This window comes from Syngnathoides biaculeatus, chromosome 1 (genome assembly GCF_019802595.1).
Source record: "Syngnathoides biaculeatus isolate LvHL_M chromosome 1, ASM1980259v1, whole genome shotgun sequence".
NCBI classification, from domain to species: domain Eukaryota; kingdom Metazoa; phylum Chordata; class Actinopteri; order Syngnathiformes; family Syngnathidae; genus Syngnathoides; species Syngnathoides biaculeatus.
Window position 1 is genome coordinate 4,744,762 of NC_084640.1, and position 23,656 is coordinate 4,768,417.

The 23,656-nt window shown below is 46.1% G+C and overlaps 1 protein-coding gene and 1 pseudogene across 1 annotated transcript in view; one reads left to right on the forward strand and one right to left on the reverse strand.

The window, feature by feature from the left end:
• Nucleotides 1–23,656, forward strand: part of thsd7aa (thrombospondin, type I, domain containing 7Aa) — a 140,950-nt gene that overhangs the window by 63,072 nt on the left and 54,222 nt on the right. The window contains exons 10-12 of the mRNA XM_061837720.1: nucleotides 6,935–7,067; nucleotides 7,790–7,893; nucleotides 16,454–16,648. Of these exons, the coding sequence (XP_061693704.1) occupies nucleotides 6,935–7,067; nucleotides 7,790–7,893; nucleotides 16,454–16,648 (432 nt within the window). The remainder of the gene's footprint in view (nucleotides 1–6,934; nucleotides 7,068–7,789; nucleotides 7,894–16,453; nucleotides 16,649–23,656) is intronic.
• LOC133503391 (protein Jade-1-like) lies at nucleotides 19,955–23,087 on the reverse strand (annotated as a pseudogene).

Here is a 23,656-nt window from a genome sequence, read left to right on the forward strand (position 1 = left end):
ACACCAGGGTTTACGATCAAGAGTACGGGAGTGCAGGAACGAGGCATGAGTTGTGACGATCTGGCAAAGCCAGACAGTTCACTGGGTTCTATATCTACACCAGGGTAATCACTGCCGATGAGGCGCAGATGTGCACCTCCTAATCAGAGCCGGTGTGCTTGGACCCGCCCAGCCAGGGCTGGACCATGGCAGGACCATGACAGTTGGTGTTCGAGAGGAGGATGCAGAAGATACAGGAGATGGGCTTAGAAACATTTGATCCGCTGTGCCAGCCCTTAACAAGACAAGCTGAAAAGAAAAGAGGAAGTATCCATCCATCCTTATTCTTAGCTGCTTATCCCCACAAGGGTTATGGGAGTGCTGGAGTCTATCCCAGCTTTCTTTGGCCAGAATTCAGGTGCGTCTTAAAGTGTTTGCCAGCCAATCGCAGGGCACACACCACAATTTCTTGAAAATAAAATGTATTTTTTTTCAAAAATATTTTCAATAAGTCAAAAGAGCGCATTATATTTAGGTATGGATGAAAAATAAAAAAATACAATCACATTGTATACTCATATGCAGGTACATATAAATTTCGATATCATATTCAGTGTCTCATGTTACACATATTTATTACAGTCATGTGCACCACCACAGTTGAACTCTGAACCCTGACCACTTTGGGGGGGCTGCTTTGCATTTAACGATCGTGAGTGTCACTTATTTGTTGCTACTGTACTCAACAACAGAAACGTTTGCCCCGGAGTATGTTTTAACTTAAACAAAGACAAATCTCACGACCCATCGGAACAGAGGTAGGACCCAAATGCAGGAGTACACGGGAGACGCAGATGTAATTCGGGAAAAACGTTTTTTAATCCAAGGTCGGGGATCGGGCAGGCAGTCAGGTGCAGCAGCGGTAGTTGGGACGTCGGGTGTAGAGACCAGGTCAGTGGGGAGGCAGGAGTCGGTACACGGGAGAACGATCAAAGCAGGCAGAAGTATCAAGGGAGTCAGGCTTACAAGGTCGGTCGAAGAACAAGCGAAGGTCGGTACACACGGGTTGACAATCAGGGATACGAGAGTGCTGGAACGGGGCATGAACCTCAACGATCTGGCGGAGGACCAGTCGTCACCGGGTCCTATAAGTACCGGGCGTAATCAGCCGAAACAAAGTGCGGGTGTGTGCCGACTAATTTGCTGGCCACGCCCAGCCTGGACAGGATGCCAGGAGCATGACAACAAAAAATATTGACTACAAGGACTAGTTGTGGAGCCGCTTTTAAAAGATATGTTTCACCAATCTGTCTGGCCAAACCGGAAGTAAAACAACGTGAGCTGAAACTACGTAGTACAATCATACGATCGTTTAAAAAAAAAAAGGGATTGCCCACACAATTGAAATGCTCGCTTTTTTTAAAAGTGCCCATTATGCTAATTTCCACGTAGTTTGGGCTTTCGTTTTGATTGTGACCAGACGCCATGAAGAGCTGATACAGATTGCAGCCGAACGGGGGCAAGAGGCTCCGCTGTTTGCGCGGTGGACCTTCCCCTCAAAGATCTGACAATAATGAAAAATATAGGGAACTAAGACTTTCAAAATTCAAAAAATGTTTCCTCACAAATGCCAAGGATGGCACAGAGGATGGCATGCTGTGGGAGCAAGATGGGATCACTGTTCATGAATGCAGGAAGCACCAGAAGTAGACCAAGTCATCAATAATGAGTTTGACAGTGATACACCAAGGATAGTTATGATGGATATTTTTTAGATTGAAGATGAGTCTGATGCTTCTTTTGAAGTCTTGGCCAGGGATGTGTAATGTTGTGAATAAACTGCACTATGCACAAATGTTTTATGCACAAATATTTAATGCAAAAAATGTTTAAGTTGAACAGTGTTAGTGTTATTTAAGACTGTAATATGTGTTAACAGTATTAATAAAATGTTATGTCATCGCTGAGCATTTATTTTAGCTCGTTAAGGGATTCTGTTCTGACAATTGCAGGGACCCGGACAAGCGTGTCCTGTGGCCTTTCCCAAGATATATATTACCGCTGCATCAGTACATGCACAAAGATGATTATTAATGATTGTTGTGGAGATGATTTTTTTAAACCAATGCAAGTACAAACAATAAAAGTACAAAATTAGCAAAATAGAAATACAGATAATTCCTAAAATTTTGAGCATATGGATAGCAGCAAATTGGTGGTGCGCATTGTATATTGGTAGAAGGGTTTTCCTGATTTTTTTTTTTTTTTTAGATTAAATCTGTGGGTGCGCATTATACTTCAGAACACATTATACTCGAGCAATTACGGTATAAACAAACAAACATTTGGATTTGGATTCACATTCACACCCACGGGCAATTTCGAGTCTTCAACTAAGCTACATGCATGTTTTTGTAATGGGATATAACCAGAGTCCTCAGAAAAAAAATCCCGCAGGTACAGGGAAAACATGAAAACACAACACAGGCTGGGCCGGAATTTGAACCCTGGTCTTTAGAAATATGAGGCAGACTTCTCTCCAGTCTCCACTGTGGCAAAAGTAGTGTCATAATATAATTAAAAAAAAAAAAAAAATTCAGTACTTGTAACTTCAATACCAGAGGCCCCATAGCTCAGTGGTTAGAGTATTGGTTTGGTAAACCAGGGGTTGCGAGTTCATATCTCATTGGGGCCTCTACTCTCCAAGGGGGGTTGCGTCAGGAAGGGCTTCCAGTGTATAAACTGTGCCAAACAAATATGAGCTTTCATCTGAGATGGCATGCTGTGGCGACCCCGAATGGGACGAGCCAAAAGAAACTTACTTACTTTACTTGTAATTTCAAGAAATGACTTTATCCTACAATTAAAAAAAATATCCTTGCACTGATTATCTCTTTTCCTCACAATAGGAGTAGAGTTGTGTTGGTTCATTTAGATTGAATGAATTGTGGCTATTTAGACCTCCAAACACCTTGTTTTTTTCATTTGCATCCACAAAAGGTCCCTCTGACAACTACTTCTGTTTGATACAGTTTTGCACCACCTTTTTTCATATTTGACAAAGACCGGCCCCTTTCCTCTGATTGGTTGCCTCTCTAAGACACTGTTGAGACAATATTGTATCCCAAATATGAACAAATATATCACCTTTCAGCGTGAAACCATTGAAAAACTAAGAAAAATAAAAACTGCTTTAGATCAGGGACCTGCAGTTATCACCAACCGCCACTGTGTTCCCAGGGCAAAGGTCCAAACTGTCACGTCCCATCGGAACAAGAGTAGGACCCAAATGCAGGACTCGGAAGATGCCAGGTAGTTCAAGGAGACACGTTTATTATATGCATAGGTAGGGGATCGAGCAGGCAGTCCGGTGGAGCAGCGGTAGTTGGGACGTCGGACGAAGAGAGCAGATGAGCGGACAGTCAGGAGTCGGTACACAGGGGAACAATCAACGCAGGCAGAAGTATCAAAGGAGTCAGGCTTACAAGGCTGGTCGGAGAACAGGCAAAGGTCGGTACACACAGGTTCGATCAGGGATACCGGAGCACACGAACAGGACATGAAGATCAACAAACTGGCGCCGGCCAGTTGTCATCGCGGTCATATTAATCCACAGCATAATCAGGCTGCATGAGGTGCAGGTGTGCACCTCCCGATCAGTGCACCTGCGCGGACACCCGCACAGCTCATGCTGGAGCGGCAGGATCATGACACAAACCTTAAATCTATGTTTATATTTTTGCAAGTGACATGTCAAACAAAATCAAAATGTCACATTTCTTTTTCCTTTTTAAACATTTTTAATTGTTTTTGAAACAGGGTATTTTCTTTTTCTTTCAGTAACATCTTGGTAGCTGAGATGTGCCATTTCTTTACGACTAAAACATCACTAATGTTTTCTTCAATTTCCCCCAAATCCATATGAGGAGGAAACATTCATTTTCCCTTTGTTGGGCTGTAAACAATTGAGTGATCAGTCTCTTGCTCTGCTGAATCGGGCTCTCATTGCGGCAGTCTTGCACGTTTTAGCCACAAGTTCAGTAGAAATGTTTGGTCGAATGATCTGTGTTTTGTTTGCAATTTCCTCTGAATGTTACTGTTTTTTTATTGAATGCACATCCACATAATGTATGAAACTCAATAAAGACATCTTAGCTCCATAAACACGTTTCAAACTCAAGCCCCGGGAGCTCGATATGACCCATAATGTTATTTTGGGTGGCTTGCAAATGCTAATCATGTGCATCAACTTCATGTTTCTTGCTAAAATACTTAAATTACACATTGTCTTCACCTTTAACCCACACTTGATATATTGCATGCATGTATTTTTTTATCAATTCCCCTTCAAAACGAGACTGAATAATATTCGAACAAGCAAACTTTTTAAAAGCTTGACTGATGATTTCAAAACCAGATATTCATCTTTTTTTTTCATATGTAGTAAGATGAGGAGAGCATACATTATACATTCAGTCCAACTCATAATGGCCCTCCAACAGAATCCATAACTACAGTGTGGTCAGCAATAAAAATTAGTTTGATTCCCCTGCTCCAAAAGAACTCCTGGTCTGTAAAAAGCCATTTTTCAAGGCAATTTTTGTTTTAATTTTTCTGTGGGAAATTCCCACTATGAGCACTTTTCAAAAATGCATTCCCTTGCTCCAAAAGAACTCCTGGTCTGTCCATTTATTGTAAAAACACAGTTTTCTGAGTAGATGGAATTGCTGTTGACTGGCACATCCACTTTACAGTGCAGATGTTGTAGGTTCACATCTGGGTTCTGGTCTTCCTGTGTGGCATTTGCATGCCCTCCCTCTGTGTGGGCTTTGTCTGGATACTAGAGTTTTTTCCCACATTCCAACATTTCTTTGTTTAATTGAAGACTCTCAATCAGAGGTGTTAAATGACTTTTTTCACATGCCACTTTGTAGTTAGGGGTTCCGTAAGAGGGGTAGTATGATTGTGAAATGACACAAATGGTTGTGGAATGACAAAAGCCATTTTGTGTTAATTTCTCTGTGGGAAATTCCCACTGTGACCACTTTTCAAAAATGCATTCCCCTGCTCCAAAAGAACTCCTGGTCTGTCCATTTATTGTAAAAATCCAGTTTTCTGAGTGGGAGGAATTGTTGTTGACTCGCACATCCACTTTACAGTGCAGATGTTGTAGGTTCACATCTGGGTTCTGGTCTTCCTGTGTGGCATTTGCATGCCCTCCCTCTGTGTGGGCTTTGTCTGGATACTAGTTTTTTCCCCACATTCAACATTTCTTTGGTTAATTGAAGACTCTCAATCAGAGGTGTGTAACATTTTATGTCACATGCCACTTTGTAGTTAGGGGTTCCGTAAGAGGGGTAGTATGATTGTGAAATTACATAAATGGTTAATCGGCTCATATATATTGTATATCCACAATACAGTGATGGGTATCCTCTTTTGAAATCAGAGGTAAAGGACAATGGATTGTTCAGTTACTGTAAAGAAAAGGCTGTGGTGGCGCTTTGTAAGAAAACATACTTGCAATATGTAAATAAGCCTAAAATAGAGCCTTATGGAGCCACAAGCCAGTGCAATCTGTCGGCCGGTCCCAAGTCCTGATGGATACAGAGGGTTGCGTCAGGAAGGGCATCCGGCTTAAAACTTTGTCAAACAAAAATGAGTGCTCATCTAAAGAATTCCATACCAGATCGGTCGTGGCCCGGGTTAACAACGTCTGCCCCTGGCACCGTTAATCTGGAGGGCGTCAGTGAATTACTTATTGGATTTCTTATGTTGGTACAGATTTTAGCAAGAATCACGGAAGATACTGCACATAATTTTCTTGTCCTGGCCACACAAAATGTTTTTCTTTTCATGTTGTAATTGGCTAATGACCAATTCGGGGTGTATCCTGTCTAACCCTCACCCAAAAATCATTTGGGATAGGCTCAAGCACACATGCGATCCAAGTGAAAACAATTGGGACAGAGAATGGATGGCTGGAGGTTTTTGGAGTCAATCTTCTAAAGTTTTGAACAAGCCATACCATGTAATCTATCCTGCATATCTCTTTTGGTAAGGACAACTGGTAAAAAAAAAATGATTGGTTCAATGTTCACACAATAGGAGAATAGAATACAAATTGCTTTGTCATTGCAGCGTGCATCCATCCATCCATTTTCTGAGCAGCTTATCCTCACGAGGGCCGTGGGAGTGCTGGAGCCTATCCCAGCTGTCATCGGGCAGGAGGCAGTGTACACCCTGAACTGGTTGCCAGCCAATCGCGGAGCACATGGAGAGAGACAACAGTCACACGCACAATCACACCGAGGGGCAATTTAGAGTCTCCAATGAATGTATGTTTTTGGAATCTGGGAGGACACGGGAATGCTCGGAGAAAATCCACGCAGGCACAGGGGGAACATGCAAATTTCACTCCGGCGGATCTGGGATTTGAATTGTCAGGCCAAGGCTCTACAGCTGTGACAGGGCACAGATAAACAACAACAACACATTCTCACTCACACCTACGGGCAAATTAGAGGAATCATTGAATGCGTGTTTTTTGGATGTGGAAGGAAACCGGAGTGGCTAAAGACAACCCATCCAGGCACAGGGCTAACACACAAACTCCACATAGGTGAGAACGGGATTTCAACCCTGGTCCTCAGAATTGTGAGAGAGATGTCGTTACCAATCTGGCACTATGCCACATCTCTGAACACATTTGAGAAAATTTGTTTTTGTCTAATAAAGCCAGGGATTTTGAGCTGTTCACGCTATAGGTCACGTTAATAGTAGAAAAAAAGGTTTTAAATAACTTTAATCTTGGTCTGATTTTTGTATATCACAAAGGCTGTAATTTGAAAAGTGGTGTGTAGACATTTTTATATCCACTGTAGACACAGGACCTCAGGAAAACTTATTTGAATAGTATTTCTTTTCAGCAATGTTGTCATTTGCTTGCCTGTAGGTGGTAAGGCAAAGAAGAAACAGTACAGAAAACGCATAATCATCCAGTTACCAGCCAATGGAGGGCAAGAGTGTCCAGATGTGCTGATACAAGAAAGAGAGATTGAAGCTCCCTCTGTCTGTCCAGGATACAGGTATATGTCCCATTTCATTTTTCATGTTCTCCTCTTTCTAGGCATGAAACCATACTGTTGCTTTCAGATACTGACTTCTGTCTTGAGTATGACCTCCACTACTCTTTCCCATAACTTCATTGTATGGCTCATCATCTTTATTCCTCTATTGTTTCCACAGCTCTGCAAGTCACCTTTGTTCTTTAAAAAAAAAATGAATGGATGGATGTACACACATTTCTTTTGAAAAACAAGTACAAACAATAAAAGTACAAACCCAGCAAAATAGAATTTCTAATATTTTGAACATATGGATTGCAGTAAATTGGTAGTGCACGTTGTAGGGTGCGAGGAGGGTTTTCCTGATTTTTTTTGGGTCAACTTTGGGGGTGAGCATTATACTACAGGACACATTAAACACAATAAATTATGGTTTTCTGGTAGAAGGGTGCTGAGGATGAAACTGCCAGGCAAAGACCGAGAGGAAGACAAAAGAAAAGATTGATGATATGTTGTGGTGACCTGTAACGGGACAAACAAAAAAAGAAGGCTTCCATATACAGTACAACATGTATGATTTTTGATTGGATGATTGTTTATTTTGGTTCCCGATTAGTTGCTCAGAATTCTGTCATAACATTGTGAACTTTCCTATAAGTGCTTGTATGGATGTAAATATTTTGTCGCCCACTAATGCAGGCTTTTAATAACTGTTACTTTATATTCTTCACTTTATTCTTCAGATGGAAAACACACAAATGGCGAAGATGCCAAATCGTTCCATGGTCAGTTCGTCAAGACAGTCCTGGAGCTCAGGAAACTTGTGGATCAGGCCTACAGGTTCGAGGTGAGGACATGTGCCCATGGACACACACACATGCACACGCATGAACACACACACACGCGCACACACACGCACACACACACACACACAACACACACACACACACACACGCACGCACGCACCCCCCCCCCACACACACAAACATGGACACAATCACAAAACACAAACTAAAATGTGGTAAAATGTGTTTAAATAGTCTTATAGACAGATTTAAAGATACTGTTTTTCTGCAGTACTGTACTTCTAAAGTGTTGATTAAACCCATAATTAAGTAACTTAACAAGACATTAGTAGGTCAATGATTAGTAGTTCTTTTGTTTTATGACTTGATATTAACTGTCTGCTCTGTTCTGGTGACTTGGCGAGTATAATATGAATGCAGAATTCAGTACCGGCAGCTTGACTTGGAGAAATCTACTCTTAGACTTCTCTAAAAGTCTCTGACAGACTGAATCCATGATCTAATTCATTGATGAACATACTGCTCAACAATTTAGATATCACTGGTAAGAGTATGCTCAGAGTGAAGAAAGACAATTCAATACAAGTCAGTTTCTCGTCCTCATTTCACATTTTATAGCCTTTATGTGTATTATCTCCCATGTCTATAGGTAGAAGATGATTGTATTGTAAATAAATTTTGTATCTAAAGCAATTTGTAGACTTTGTGAAAAACACTAAAACAATAAAAAAAGTCCGTATTTGTATGGGTCAATGCTTGTGTAGTGCTTTACATCACAAACTTGATTGAACTGGCATGGGGTCAAAACCAATTCATGGCAAATTCATATCATTCAGTCGGTTTAAATCTTTGTGTATAAATTTTCCTGAGTCATTACTTTATATATGTGTATATTTATTCATGTTATGTTTAAGTGGACTCTAGTTCTCATCTTGACCCACAACTCAATAAGGTAACTACAAAATTTATTGGAGTGTGACTAATGTAAAGCTTTAATCCGGAAATACTATCGCCCCCTAGGTTTCAATACAATATTACAAGAACAGCTGTCACTTTGATTTGATTAAGGCTGTGCGGCGTTTGACTGTTCCAGTCTCCCTACATATCACAAGGATAATATAGTGTACACTAACATGTAATACAGCAGTTGAATTTTGTGGAGTAGATAAAACACCTGGAGAAAAATGGTCATTAGTTCATATATGTTACATATACATACTCTGACCACTTTAGTGTTACAGTACAACAGTATCACCAAATGATAATGATGTGAAAACTCAAACCAAAGAAACTCTGTCACGTCCCATCGGAACGAGAGTAGGACCCAAATGCAGGACTCGGAAGATGCCAGGTAGTTCAAGGAGAAACGTTTGTTATATGCAGAGGTAGGGGATCGAGCAGGCAGTCCGGTGCAGCAGCGGTAGTTGGGACGTCGGGCGAAGAGAGCAGGTGAGCGGACAGGAAGGAGTCGGTACACAGGAGAACAATCAAAGCAGGCAGAAGTAACGAAGGAGTCAGGCTTACAAGGTTGGTCGGAGAACAGGCAAAGGTCGGTACACACAGTTTCGATCAGGGATACCGGAGCACACGAATGGGACATGAAGATCAACGAACTGGCGCCGGCCAGTTGTCATCGCGGTCATATAAATCCACAGCATAATCAGGCTGCATGAGGCACAGGTGTGCACCTTCCAATCAGCGCACCTGCGCGGACACCCGCACAGCTCGTGCTGGAGGCACGTGGGCGGAAGGGGTGTCCGGAGGAGGGCACGCCACCCCCCGAACCCCAGTCTGGTGGCCATCCAGGCCACCAAACACAAGGCGTCCGGGTGGACAGGTCAGGAGGACGACCCGGACGCCAAGCACCAGGGTCCCCAAGGGGCGATTCGGGCGGGCGACCTCTGTGAGGAACCAAACGGGGAAGCAGGAACCAGAACGAGGCAGGCCACTTCTCCGGACGAGAACCTCCCACGCCGTGGTTGCAAGACGACCAGGGATTGGTCGCCACTGAGGCTTGGTCAGTAGGCAGCCGTGGATTGGTCACCAATGAGGCCAGGTCATGCAGCGGCTGGGAGCCATCTGGAGCAAATAGGATGATGGAGGACATGAGCCATGACTGCCTTCCCGAAGTCTCTCCAGCTCCAGGGTGGCTCCACAGAACTCCCCAGGTCCTCCTGGACAGCAACGTGAGAAGGCGGAAACCCCATCGCCTCCTCCTGGACAGCAACGTGAGAAGGCGGCGACACCTTCGCCTCCTCCTGGACAGCAACGTGAGAAGGCGGCGACACCATCGCCTCCTCCTGGACAGCAACGTGAGAAGGCGGCAACACCATCGCCTCCTCCTGGACAGCAACGTGAGAACGCGGCGACACCATCACCTCCTCCTGGACAGCAACGTGAGAAGGCAGCGACACCATCCCCTCCTCCTGGACAGCAACGTGAGAAGGCGGCGACACCATCGCCACCTCCTGGACAGCAACGTGAGAAGGCGGCGCCAGTACCACCTCCTCCTGGACAGGAACGTGAGAAGGCGGAGGCAGCATCACCAACTCCACCTCCTCCTGGGCGGGAACGTGAGGCGGCTGGGGAACTGTCGCCGCCTCCTGGACAGGAACGTGAGAAGGCAGCGTAAGTGTCACCGTCGTCACCTCCTGGACGGGAACGTATGGGCGTGCCCGTCGCCGACAGAGCAGGAACAGAGAGCGACCGCGGGCCGGTCGCATACAGAGCAGGAACGGGGAGTGACCGCGGGCCGGTCGCCACTGGTACTCCAGAGCACGGACGAGAAGCGGCTGTGGAGACGTCGCCACCTCCTGGACAGCAACGTGAGGCGGCATCGGGTCGGTCCCCACTGCCACGTGAGCTTGCAGTGCATCCGTTGAAACAGCAACTGGGCGTGGTGCGGTGGCGAATCCGTTTCCAAGGCAATGTGAATGAGAGTCGGCAGAGAGTCAGTTGAAACTGACACGTGGGCGTGTCTCTGGACCGGGTCAGTTCCAACTGCCGCGTGAACTCTGCTCGGAGCAGCCAAAACCTCGACGTGGGAATGGCGAGGAGGCGGATCAGTTTCCACAGCTACGTGCCCTTGGCGAGATGGCGAGTCCGTACCCACTGCGACGTGCACTTGACGAAGTGGCGAGTCCGTTCCCACGCGCTTGGCGAGGGGGCAGGTCTGTTTCCACGGCAACGTGAACGAGAGTCGGCAGAGAGTCAGTCGAAACTGACATGTGGGCGTGTCTCGGGAGCGGGTCAGTTCCAACTGCCACGTGAACCTGCATCAGCAGCGAGTCCGTCGCCGTTGCGACGTCAGCAAAGCTCGGCTGGTTCGCCAATCCATGCCGGACCTGGGACGTGAGAGCCGCCAATTCGCCGCTCTGCCGCTCTATCTCCGCCCGCATTTCACAGTAGAATGCATCGCGATTTGGCGGCTCCTCCTCCCTCTGGGCTGGAAGCTTCGCCACCAGCTGCGGGTCTGCCGGTTTCGCCGTTGCCGGCGAGGAGTGGGAGGACGATGTCTTAGTTGCCGCGCAGCGGGAGGCACCGGGGAGCGCCCGGCCGGGGCGTCTCCTCTGGCCGCCACGCGGAGGTCCCGGGTAGATGGCCAAGCGGGTTCCCTCAAACGGATTGGTGTATTTGTATCCACCGGGCGAAGATGTTCGGGTGCTGGGAACGCGGGGAGGTGGAGCAAATTGACTGGGATGAAAAGCCGGGCAAAGAGATTCAAAATCAAAGTCATCGGAGTCGTACTCAAGCAGCCGGTCATACAAATCACAGTCCTCCTCATATTCCGAAAAGTCAGAGTCCAGAAGAATATGAGGAGCCGGACGGGTCGTGTTCGGGACGTATTCATACCTCGCTGGCGGAGCGTAAGACACGGAAGCGGAGGACGTCAGGGAGCCTACCCGGATTGGACAGGCTTGGTCCTCCGGCAGACAGTCTACCTTGCGTCGGTCCCGGCGACCCAGGTCTTTCCTGCTGGGTCCTGTTGGGGCCAGTTCGTTCTGTCACGTCCCATCGGAACGAGAGTAGGACCCAATTGCAGGACTCGGAAAATGCCAGGTAGGAGAAACGTTTAGTATATGCAGAGGTAGGTAATCGAGCAGGCAGTCCAGTGCAGCAGCGGTAGTTGGGACGTCGGACGAAGAGAGCAGGTGAGCGGACAGGCAGTAGTCGGTACACAGGAGAACAATCAAAGCAGGCAGAAGTAACGAAGGAGTCAGGCTTACAAGGTTGGTCGGACAACAGGTGAAGGTCGGTACACACAGTTTCGATCAGGGATACCGGAGCACATGAACGGGACATGAAGATCAACGAACTGGTGCCGGCCAGTTGTCATCGGGGTCATATAAATCCACAGCATAATCAGGCTGCATGAGGCGCAGGTGTGCACCTTCCAATCAGCGCACCTGCGCGGACACCCGCACAGCTCGTGCTGGAGCGGCAGGATCATGACAAACTCTCTCTTGTGTTACTGTTTATTCAGCTTTTAACGACAAACCAAAACATTTTCAATCTATAGCTAAAACTAAAGAAATTGGCCTCACTGTACCATTACTTTTTAAGGAGAGATAGTATTCTTGAGAACACTTGGCATACAGTACACATTAAAGTTTGTCATATTTGATCAAAATTATTTTCAAAATTCCACATTTTTGCATTAATAAAATATTTTTTTTTGTCAAGAACATTTCTAACTACAAATTCAAGAAATGGAGACTCATGCCTTTTGTTTGCTTTTTTGAAAAGCTTCAAATCGTTAGGGACTGAAACAAAACAGGTGCATCAGGCATATTTGGTAACAAAGGAGAAACAGAAAAGAGATATGTGTTCTTCGCATTAAATTATGATATTATTCTTGTTTTATTTTTCTTACACGTGCAATAGTTCCAACAATGTCCCAAACTGATACCCATCCATTCACATCTGAGAAATAGTACCATTTATTTTGCCATCTGCTATCCATCCATCCATTATCTACCGCTTTTCCGGGTCGGGTCGCGGGGAAGTAGCTTCAGCAGGGATACCCAGGCTTCCCTTTCCCCACCCACTTCTTCCAGCTCTTCCGGAGGGATCCCAAGGCATTCTCAAGCCAGCCGAGAGACATAGTCTCTCCAACGTGTCCTGGATCGTCCTCGGGGTCTCTTTCCGGTGGGACATGGCCAGAACACCTCACCAGAGAGGCGTCCTGGACAGCCTGTGGAGGAAACTCATTTCGGCCGCTTGTATCCGGGATCTTGTTCTTTCGGTCATGACCCACAGCTCATGCCCATAGGTCAGGGTAGGAACATAGATCAACTGGTAAATTGAGACCTTCACCTTTCAACTTAGCTCCCTCTTTGCCACAACGAACTGATACAAAGTCCACATCACTGCAGATGCTGCACCGATCCGTCTGTCGATCTCCCGCTCCATTCTTCCCTCACTCGTGAACAAGACCCCAAGATACATAAACTCCTCCACTTGGGGAAGGATCTCATCCCTGACCTGGGGCGTGTACGCCACCCTTTACCACCTGAGGACCATAGTCTCGGATTTGGAGGTACTGATTCTCATCCCAGCCGCTTCACACTCAGCTGCAAATCGCTCCAGTGAGAGTTGGAGATCACGGCTTGATGAAGCCAACAAAACCACATCATCTGCAAAGAGTACAGATTTGATGCTGAGGTCACCAAACCAGACACCCTCTATGCCTCGGCTGCACCTAGAAATTCTGTCCATAAAAATTATGAACAAAATCGCTGACAAAGGGCAGCCTTGGCGGAGTCCAACTCGCAACGGAAATGAGTCCGACTTATTGCTGGATATGCGGACCAAACTCTGAGAGCGGTCGTACAGGGACCGAACAGCTCGTATCAGATGATTCGGTACCCCATACTCCCGAAGAACCCCCCACAGAACTCCCCAAGGGACACGGTCGAAGTCCACAAAACACATGTAGACTGGTTGGGCAAATTCCCATGCACCCTCGTGGATCCTGCCGAGGATATAGAGCCCATCCACTGTTCCACGGCCAGGACGAAAACCACATTGCTCCTCCTTAATCCAAGACTCGACTTCCCGACAGACCATCCTCTCCAGTACCCCTGAGTAAACCTTACCAGGGAGGCTGAGAAATGCGATCCCTCTATAGTTGGAACATCCGGTCACCCTTCTTGAAAAGGGGGACTGCCACCCCAGTCTGGCAATCCAGAGGCACTGTCCCTGATGTCCATGCGATGTTGCAGATGTGTGTCAACCAGGACAGCCCCACAACATCCAGAGCCTTTAGGAACTCTGGACGAATCTCATCCATCCCCGGGACCCTGCCACCAAGGAGCTTTTTAACCACCTCAGTGACCTCAACCCCAGAGATAGAAGAGCTCGTCTTAGAGCACTCAGACTCAGCTTCCTCGTGGGAAGGTTTCTTGATGGAATTGAGGAGGTCTTCGAAGTATTCTCCCCACCGACACACAACATCCTGAGTTAAGGTCAGCAGCGCCCCGTCCCCACTATACACAGTGTTGACGGTGCACTGCTTCCCCCTCCTGAGACACCGGACGGTGGACCAGAATTTCCTCAAAGTCAGTCCTGAAGTTGTTGTCCTTGGCCTCCCCTAACTGGTCCCATGTCCAGGTTTTTGCCTCACCAACCACCGAAGCTGCATTCCTGTTTTCCAGCTGATAGATATCAGCTGCCTCGGGAGTCCCACAGGCCAGAAATGCCCCTATAGGACACCTTCTTCAGCTTGACAGCATCCCTCACTGTTGTGTCCACCAATGTGTTCGTGGGTTGCTGCCACGACAGGCACGACCACCTTATGGCCACAGCACCGGTCGGCCGCCTTAGCCATGGAGGCGCGGAACATCGTCCACTCTGATTCAATGTCCCCTGCCTACTCTGGGACATGAGCAAAGCTCTTTCGGAGGTGTGAGTTGAAATTCCTTCTGACAGGGGAATCTGCCAGCCGTTCCCAGCAGACCCTCACAATACGTTTGAGCCTGCCACGTCAGACTGGCATCTTCCCCCAGCATCGGAGCCATCAACGAATGGAACTGCGACCTAGAGTGTCCTGGTGCGACCTCGAGTGTCCTGGTGCCAAGTAGCCATGTGAACACCCTTATGCCTGAACATTGTGTTTGTTATGGACAATCCTTGATGAGCACAGAAGTCCAATAACAGAACACCACTCGAGTTCTGATCGGAAGGTGGGGGGCGTTCTTCCCAATCACGCCCTTCCAGGTCTCACTGTCATTGTCCACGTGGGCACAGAAGTCCCCCAGCAGAATGATGGAGTCGCCAGAGGGGGGTGCTCTCCAGCAGTCCCTCTAAGGACTCCAAAAAGGGTGGGTACTCTGCACTGCTGTTTGGTGCATAAGCACAGTCAGGACCCGTCTCCCTAACTGCAGGCGGAGGGAGGCTACCCTCTCATCCACTGCGGTAAACCCCAACGTACATGCCCCGAGCCGGGGGGCAATAAGTATACCCACACCTGAGCGTCACTCCCCGTGGGCAACTCCAGAGTGGAACAGAGTCCAACCCATCTCAAGAGGAGTGGTGCCAGAGCCCAAGTGGTGCTTAGAGGTGAGTCTGAATATATCTAGTCAGAACTTCTCGACCTCATGCACCAACTCGAGCTCCTTCCCTACCTGAGAGGTGACATTCCATGTCCCTAGAGATAGTTTCTGTAGCCAGGGATCAGATCGCCAAGGTCCCTGCCTTTGACCACCGCCCAGCTCACATTGCACCAGACCTCTACGGCCCCTCTCACAGGTGGTGAGCCCATGGGAAGGGGGACCCATTTTACCCTTTCGGGCTGTGCCTGGCCAAGCCCCATGGGTGCAGGCCCGGCCACCAGGCGCTCTCCTTCGAGCCCCACCTCCAGGCCTGGCTCCAGAGGGAGGGCCCCGTTGATCTGCGTCTGGGCAAGGGAAACCAAGATCCAATTTTTGTAGTCATCATAGGGGTTTTGGAGTCGTACTTTGTCTTGTCCCTCACCTAGAACCTGTTTGCTATGGGTGACCCTACCAGAGGCATGAAGCCCCAGACAACTTAGCTCCTAGGATCATTGGGACACACAAACCCCTCCACCATGATAAGGTGACGGCTCAAGGAGGGGGCATCTGCTATTGTGAGTGCAAAATGGTCGGAAAATCCTAGCACTAGAGCTCACGCTGGTGTTTTGTGACAGCATAAGGAGTGGCATTAACAACAAAGACAGCTTGAATGATGAAGTGTTTCTAAAATACCCCAAAAGTATCTCTGAAGACATGAATATGCATTTGTATAACTTTTCGTAGAAAAGACAAATCAAACAATAGAAGAAAAATCCTTCTAAGAATTTTTTCATCAGAAAAAATAATGACCTTTTAAAAGATAATAACTACTAATGATTCAAATACTGTATTCATATAAGTAAGATCAATAAATTTTCAATATGAAATGTAATGGGTCATGCCGTTACGGTTATTGATCAAATTATGTGAAAAAGACCCATCTGTAGTTGTTGTGTACTAACCTTTAATTACAAACAACCCCAAACAAATAAATGACTTTTGTGTTCCAATATTTGTATTTATAATGATGCCTATGCCTTAAAAGTTGCATTCTCTCTCATCTCCAAAGCTGTTTCGTGTCGGAAGCAGGACGGTGGACAGGCTGATGTTGAAGCTTGTCTCAAGTTCTCCAGGTTGATGCCACCTCTCACCCAACTCTGCCAGCTGCCTTGTCAGGAGGACTGTCAACTGAGTAGCTGGTCTAAATTTTCCCCTTGCACAGTGAACTGTGTTGGCGTCAGGGTTCGCAAACGGATGCTTATGGGTAAGTGGCAAGAAAGTGATGGGATATACCGTATTTTTTCAGACCATCAGTCACTGTGGAGTTTACGTCGCACCAGCCAAAGGAGGAAAAAACAAGTCACACTGGAGTATAAATCGCATTTTTGAGGGGAAATTTGATAAAACTCAACACTAAGATCAGACATTTCCTCTTTACGTGCAATTTAGAATAAAAATAGAATAGAGAACAGACTGAATAGCTGTACAGTATTGCTGACATTGCATGACGCATAAACAACGAACTGAGAACCTATGTTACTGTAACATAACAGTTTTTTAGATAACAATAGCTAACTAACAAGCTTACCAAACCATCTGTGTCGCTCCAAATCAATAAATCCAATAAATAAATAATCTTCATCATCTGTCTCACTTCTAAACAACTGTGCCAACTCCAGAAATAGACGACGTGTCCCTTCCTCTTATACAGTGCCTTGTGAAAGTATTCAGTATTATATTCGGTATTGGTATTGTATTTTTACATATTGCTTTTGCCACCATCAAAGAGTCCGGTTTGGGTGTAGGGATTATTTCAACCCATTTTGAAAATATATACATTTTTTACCAAACAATATTTAGACAGTTCAATAAAATCCACATTTATTGTATGTAATGGATGCTCAGGCTATGGAAATGAGCCCCTTTGTGGTTTTACATTACCCTGTGGATTATTTTTTCATACAGATTGAAGATTGTCTTTGCACATTGCGTGAACCCAAATGAATTAAACTGCCTGTTTACTTGGTCAGCCATCCCTCCAATTACTGCGTAACTTTGGACCCTGCTTTTCCCAATCTGTATGTATGTTTCTGCCCCTTCCCGCAAATGAATTTCCTGTGCCTTTTCCTTCATTTTGTTTTTAATTACTTTTTCTGCATGTATTGCATGAGCCATAAATTCGTTAACAGAGGCCGTGGGAAGTGTAACCATATTTTGTTCTCTCCAAAACTTTATTTGTGGTTTTGGCCACAGAGGATTGCTTGTTTGAACTGCTGATTGAAGGGACTGTTGGGGTCTCCACCCTCACCGATGCTATTTATTTTAAAAAACCTCTATATTCCTGAACCGTTTCATCCGTAGACTGTGTAGTCTGACTAATTATTGCATAATTCGGATGCCTCACGAACACAAAACGTATGTTGGGCGGTTTAAACTAATAATGACATCATCTGCAGGCAGAATGATTTCATGATTATCCCCTGTATATAGATGCCACTGTCTTTATACTGGTGCCATCTCAACCCTGTAATGTGCATGAGTGCTTGTTGCATTTCAGATCCATTAAGATGATAACTTTGCTCTAGGTCCATTATACCTTGAACACAGCCCTCTATATCATCAGCAGGTTTTGGAATATGCTCAAGGACCCTAGTCATTTGTTCCCTTGTCCACAGCCTATGGACCAATACGGCTGGCCATCCTCACCTGCCCTTGGATTTGTTACTTGAATGAGTGGGAAAACCTCACTAGGGTCACATGCCTCAGAATTTTCTACCAGTCACAGGCCTGTTCCTCTCCGTGCTTCTATGTACAAAGTACATTATCCAAACCACACCGTCAAAACGATCGGTTTTCCACATACAGAAGTTACGTTGTCAGCAGTTTTGACCTAACAACAGTCAAGTCTCAGACTGAAAACCGTCCAGGTGTCAGGGTACCAAACACTTCACAAAGGTTATCTTACCCCCGGTAGACCGTGCTGTCTCTTCTCGTTTGGATGGTGACTGGGCCACATATTGGGACGCTCCAGAGAGACTGGCCTCAAAGTTGAGGGCTTTTAATGATACTTGCTGTGCACAGTCTTCAGTCAGTCGTCACTACTCCTCCCACACTTGACCCTGTCACCATCCGCCTCGAAAGACCAATTTAAAATGTCATAGGGGAATCACACCCTGAGTTGTGGAGTGACCCTCGCCACAACAAGTCGGAAGTTTTGAGACAGTAGACATGGACACCAAAGGCAAGATTCTGGCCAGGAGAGATGAAGCTGTTGCTTCATACTCTACCTGAGGCTTTTATTCAGAATCACACAGGTTAATCGATACAGAAGTCAACATGTTACATAGAAAGTGATGAAAACGTCACAACAGTTTCAAAGGTTTATTTGTTTTTACCCCGACAGAGTTGTTTACTCTGCCTGCATCCGCACCCCTGTGTCCCTGGCCTGTATCTTTAAAGCCAATGTGGTTAGGATGGCTTGACCTAAGTGTGGGTGGTAGTGTCCTTTGTTCCCAGAATTGTAGTTAATGTGTTATTCCTTTCAACTGAGATTACTTGTTTTGATGAAACAAGTGCATAATATGATAGTTGTAAAATTATGTGTGTGTGGATAAATATGGTTAATATTTTTTATTGTAATATTGGAACTATATTTGAGAGTAGTGAACATTACATTTGATAATATGGTTGTAGATATAATTTTTTATCTCTTTTATACATATCGTGAAAAGGCAGCACAAACCCAGAACAGTAATTACAGGTACAAGGAACTTCATCATAAAAAAAATACCAAAGTCCAGAGGTGAAACAAGACCAAAAATTAAAAAAAACAGTGAAAGAACATCGTTGCTCATGACATTTCTCGAGTGAAACAGGGCTTTCATTGCCACAGAAACCTTGGTGTTTATCTCATCAGGGATATGTGCACAGCATGTGGTCTTAATCAGAACACATACTCCTCCCATAGATGCCGTGAATAAATCTAGGGCTATACGATTTTGTAGAACCATTACAAGTAAGGCTGATATTTCTCTATTCTGACCTTCTTCCGTTTTTTCCAGCATCCGATGATGTAATGCCTACCAGTTAGTTGAAAATGGTTTTGTCCAGAGCCTGAGATCCAAAGCGGCCCTTCAGGTCACTGGTGGAGCTCTCTAAAACTTCAGGCCAACACTTCCGCTTCCAGTCCACATGCTCCGTTTTTTTTTTCTCTCTCGCCGCTGTTCAGGCACCAGGGCCTCAATCCGAACGGTTTTCCAGTGCAGATTCACACTAACGTTTTCCTGAGTGGTCACCTCCTGGTTTGGGGAGTTCATGTGGCTTAGCACAAGGTTATCGTTAGTGTGGTTTGGGGCTCTAGAGTCCTGATCATCTCATTGACCTGCAAGGGTTTGGCCTCAAATTTTCTGGTGTCATCCTCAGATACCGGCGGCGAGTGAAAGATTCCTTTCCTTTCCCATGATTTCCCCTTATCCTGATTGGATCGTCGTTTGGTCTTGTGTTCCGAATGGTTCCATGGGGTCTGAGTTTGGGATCGCTTTGAGTTTAAGCGGTCTCAAGAGAAGAGACTCTACAGATCCTGCTCTGACGGATTACTGCTGAGGAGCTCTTGGTATATAATCTGGAGTTGGTGCTGGGAGATCTGCTTCTGAGCTCGCCACATGGAATGTTTCATCTTTTTCCGCTGGATCACCATGCAGGTCAGGTTGTGGACCCTCTCCAGGTCTTGGCGGTGGTGCGTGAATAGCTGCAGGTATCTCAGAAATATCTCGTGCTCACGTCTGGCCAGGCTGTCCTTCTCGTCTTTCTTGGGCATGAGCAGCGGGTGGTTGAAGTTGGCTTTGCACCTCAGCTTCCAGGACTGGTACAGGAAGTCAATTATCTCAGGCACCATCTTGAGGTGATGACCCACTTCCTCGGCGTCCGCAAATTGGTAGAAGACCTTGTCCATCTCTTGCAATTTCATCTTACGGACGTTGTCGCCCTTTTCCTGCAGGTTACGTTGACGAACAAGAGACAAGGACGACTGCAACGACGAGGGGGGCAAAGGGGTGAAAGGGTTGAGGCCAGGGGCAGCCATGTCCTCTTCCTTGTCCCCTCTGACTCTTGCTCTCAGTTTGCCCTTCTTGCTCCCGACAATTTCTTCATTTTCCGCCGCAGCGCTGGAGTCCCGCTGCCCAGGCTCCGCCCTTTAAGGCCCTAGTGCTTGGGGCAGTAGGACTTGAACTTGACTTCATCGTCCTGGGTGATGATGATGGTCACCTCCAGGCCGGAGTGGAGGCCGCAAGTCACATGGAATGCAATGTGGCAGTTTTTGTCAGAGTGCTGGATGCAGTCTCCCATCTTTTCGTTTCACAGGCAGCAGTTGAGCCCCCACCTGTTGCTGAGAATGTGTGATACATTGGTGATGGGCTCCATCTTCTCCGGGTTCCCAATGCTTACCTCTGGTATCCACAAGGCACAGCTGACATGGACCCACTTGGTTCGCTGCGGGTGGGCTTTAGAACATCGCCCTTCTTCAGGCACAACTGACACTTTGGCAGGATACCTAGGGCACAGATCTGACACAACCAGCTTCCCTTTGGACTTTTTGTATGTCATAAAATGCCTGGTTGATGAAGATGTTGCACTTGTCGCAGAACACCATCTCCTTGTTGTCCTCTCCGTTGGGGGACTGGCACATGTCGCACACCACATCCTCGTCGTACTCTATGCCCATGTGTCTCGGTAGCATGCTTCATGTTGTCATGACAATGCCACTCAAACTCCTCCGAGGTGCACTCCATGGCAAATCCATCCAGTGGCGGAAGGGCCAACCTTGCAAATTCCAAGTTGACAACCTGCAGCCAGGTGACCTCTTCCTCGTTGAGGTCGTAGCGACATATGCCCTCTGCCAAAGTCCTGATGTCCATGTAACCGAGGGCCTGGGCAGCCGACGTGTGGATCAGCTTCTTGGGCCTGACTGACATGACTTCCTTGCTTTTGTTGGTTAGTGCCCGGGATGGACTGCGGGCACTAACGGGCACCTGGACACCCTTTTTCCCACTCCTGCCTACATGAATCGGGCAGGACGTAGTAATCCTCCACGTTGAGCTGGTACAAGTCGTGCACCTTCATGGCTGTGATCAGGCCCGTCCTGAAGACCTCAGATGATTTCTGTCTGTGCCCTCTCCTGGCCTGTGATGAAGTCTGGAACTAGCAGGTGAAATTGCTGGCATTGTCAGACTCATAGCTGCTGCTGGGTTGCCAACTTCCTTAATGGCGGCGCATCTGAGGAGTTACAGCTTCACCATACTTGTTGATCTGTCATTGGTTGTGCATTTAGGGTCACCATTTTCACATACAAGTACCAGGCGTTGGCGCCCATTGGAGAGGTGGGATTGTCCTTGGTACATGATGATTCATGTACATAGATGCAGTCACGAACGCGTACAATTCCAGGCTGGCCAGTGAGGAGGAGCCATGCTCCGATCATCACCAAGGCCAGCAGTCCCAAGAGTGGCGCCCTTTACCTAACATGCTCAAGCGGGGCTCAGCTGAATTTTTCACCAGTTTGAGACCAGCACAGCCTATTTCTACCCCACCCTTTGTAGCCGGACTTCCCTCGCTACTCGTCGTTGGATGATAAGGGAGCCACAGGCTTGCAGTGGGACGGGGGTATCCACGTGGGACGTTCCGCTATCGTTATCACTGTGGGAGCGGTCAGCAGACCCTTTTAGGGACCTTCCCAGTGAGGTGAGGACCAACATTTCCTCTTGATGACTTTTTTCAGGACCCAATCACCAATGGACACCAATGGTACCTGTGAAGAAGGTACAGTAGGCAGCGGATCATTTGCTTCTTTAACAATTTTATTTTAGGGCATCTCTTTCATCCAGTCAGCTAAAGTATTTTCTTCTTCTGATTGCTGAACTGGGTGCTCTACCATAGGCTGTATAAATGTTCTACCATATACTATTTCAAATAGGGACAATCCTTTATCTGTTGGGGTTATTCTCATACACAGTTTTATTAAATGTAAAAATTCTCTCTGAGAGTTCCCTGCATGTTCCATAGTTTTCCTTAATCGAGACATCACTGTCCCATTTGTTTGTTCCACTAATCCTGCACAATGATTTTTCAAAGTTATTTCTAGATTTTCAGCTACTTTACCGATTATTCACAAAATGTGGCCCATTGTTGCTGTACAGTTTGTACAGTTTTTCTGTTCAGTTTTTTTATATTTACACAAGCACTTTGCCACAGTAATAGCATCAGCACTTAAACATGAAAAAATGTCCACCCATTTAGTTAAGGGCAGATCAATGCTAAACAATATTTGTAATGCTGGACTGTGTTTAACTCAATAAACCCAATGTGTAGAAACTGGAAAGGATGACTAGCTTGGGGAAACGGCCCTCTCTTGGGTCTGTAGTTCCCTTGAGTATTGTGTTTGCAACAAATTAGACATGCTCTACAAAACGTTTTCAAGTCAGAATTGAATCCAAAGGTGCGAAAATGTCAGTGTGTAATAGCTACCATCCCTCCTGTTGAGACATGGCAAGGCCCATGACTCAAAATTGCCACTGTTTTAAACAGATTTTAGTTTTTTGGTAAGACAGATTTTCCATTGATTATGTTTATCGGTGGTCTCAAACTCAATTCACCTCAGAGCCGCTGTAGCTGCATTCTGGCTGAGGCAGGTCCGCAGCCTCGGCGCACATGCATACAATTTAAATGAGAAAATTTCAAAACATCATTTTTTTTTTTTTTTTTTTAGCACAAAATAAGATAAGCATGGAAGCTAGTGTAAACAGGTTGTGTGCAAAACTACTAAAACTTTCCATGGCAACAACACTGTAATTTTCACTCAATGAAAATTGTTTCTCAGCTTGCATCATGCCTTGTCACTGTCACACCCCCGAGAGCCAAAACCCCACCATGATTGGTAGGTCCGCCAGCTACATACACAGCACTGTAAAGTGTCATTCATATAAAACGTCAGGGAATCACTATCATTGAACTTTCATAGTAAGGTGGGGGCCGCAAAATATAATTTTGGGGCTCCAAATCCCCCGCGAACTGCTAGTTTGAGACTCCTGATGTATATTATCTTCTAATTCATTTTTTTCTGTAAGCCATCACTGGGTTTCACTTTGAGGAGCATGTTTTTGCATGTCTTAGAACTGTTAAATAAATAGGAGGGTTGGGGGCTTGTGATTGTGTCAATATGTGTGTCATATTTTCCTGTTGCTGCCTCCCTGCTGGTTTTATCAGCGAACGCGTTTGAGAG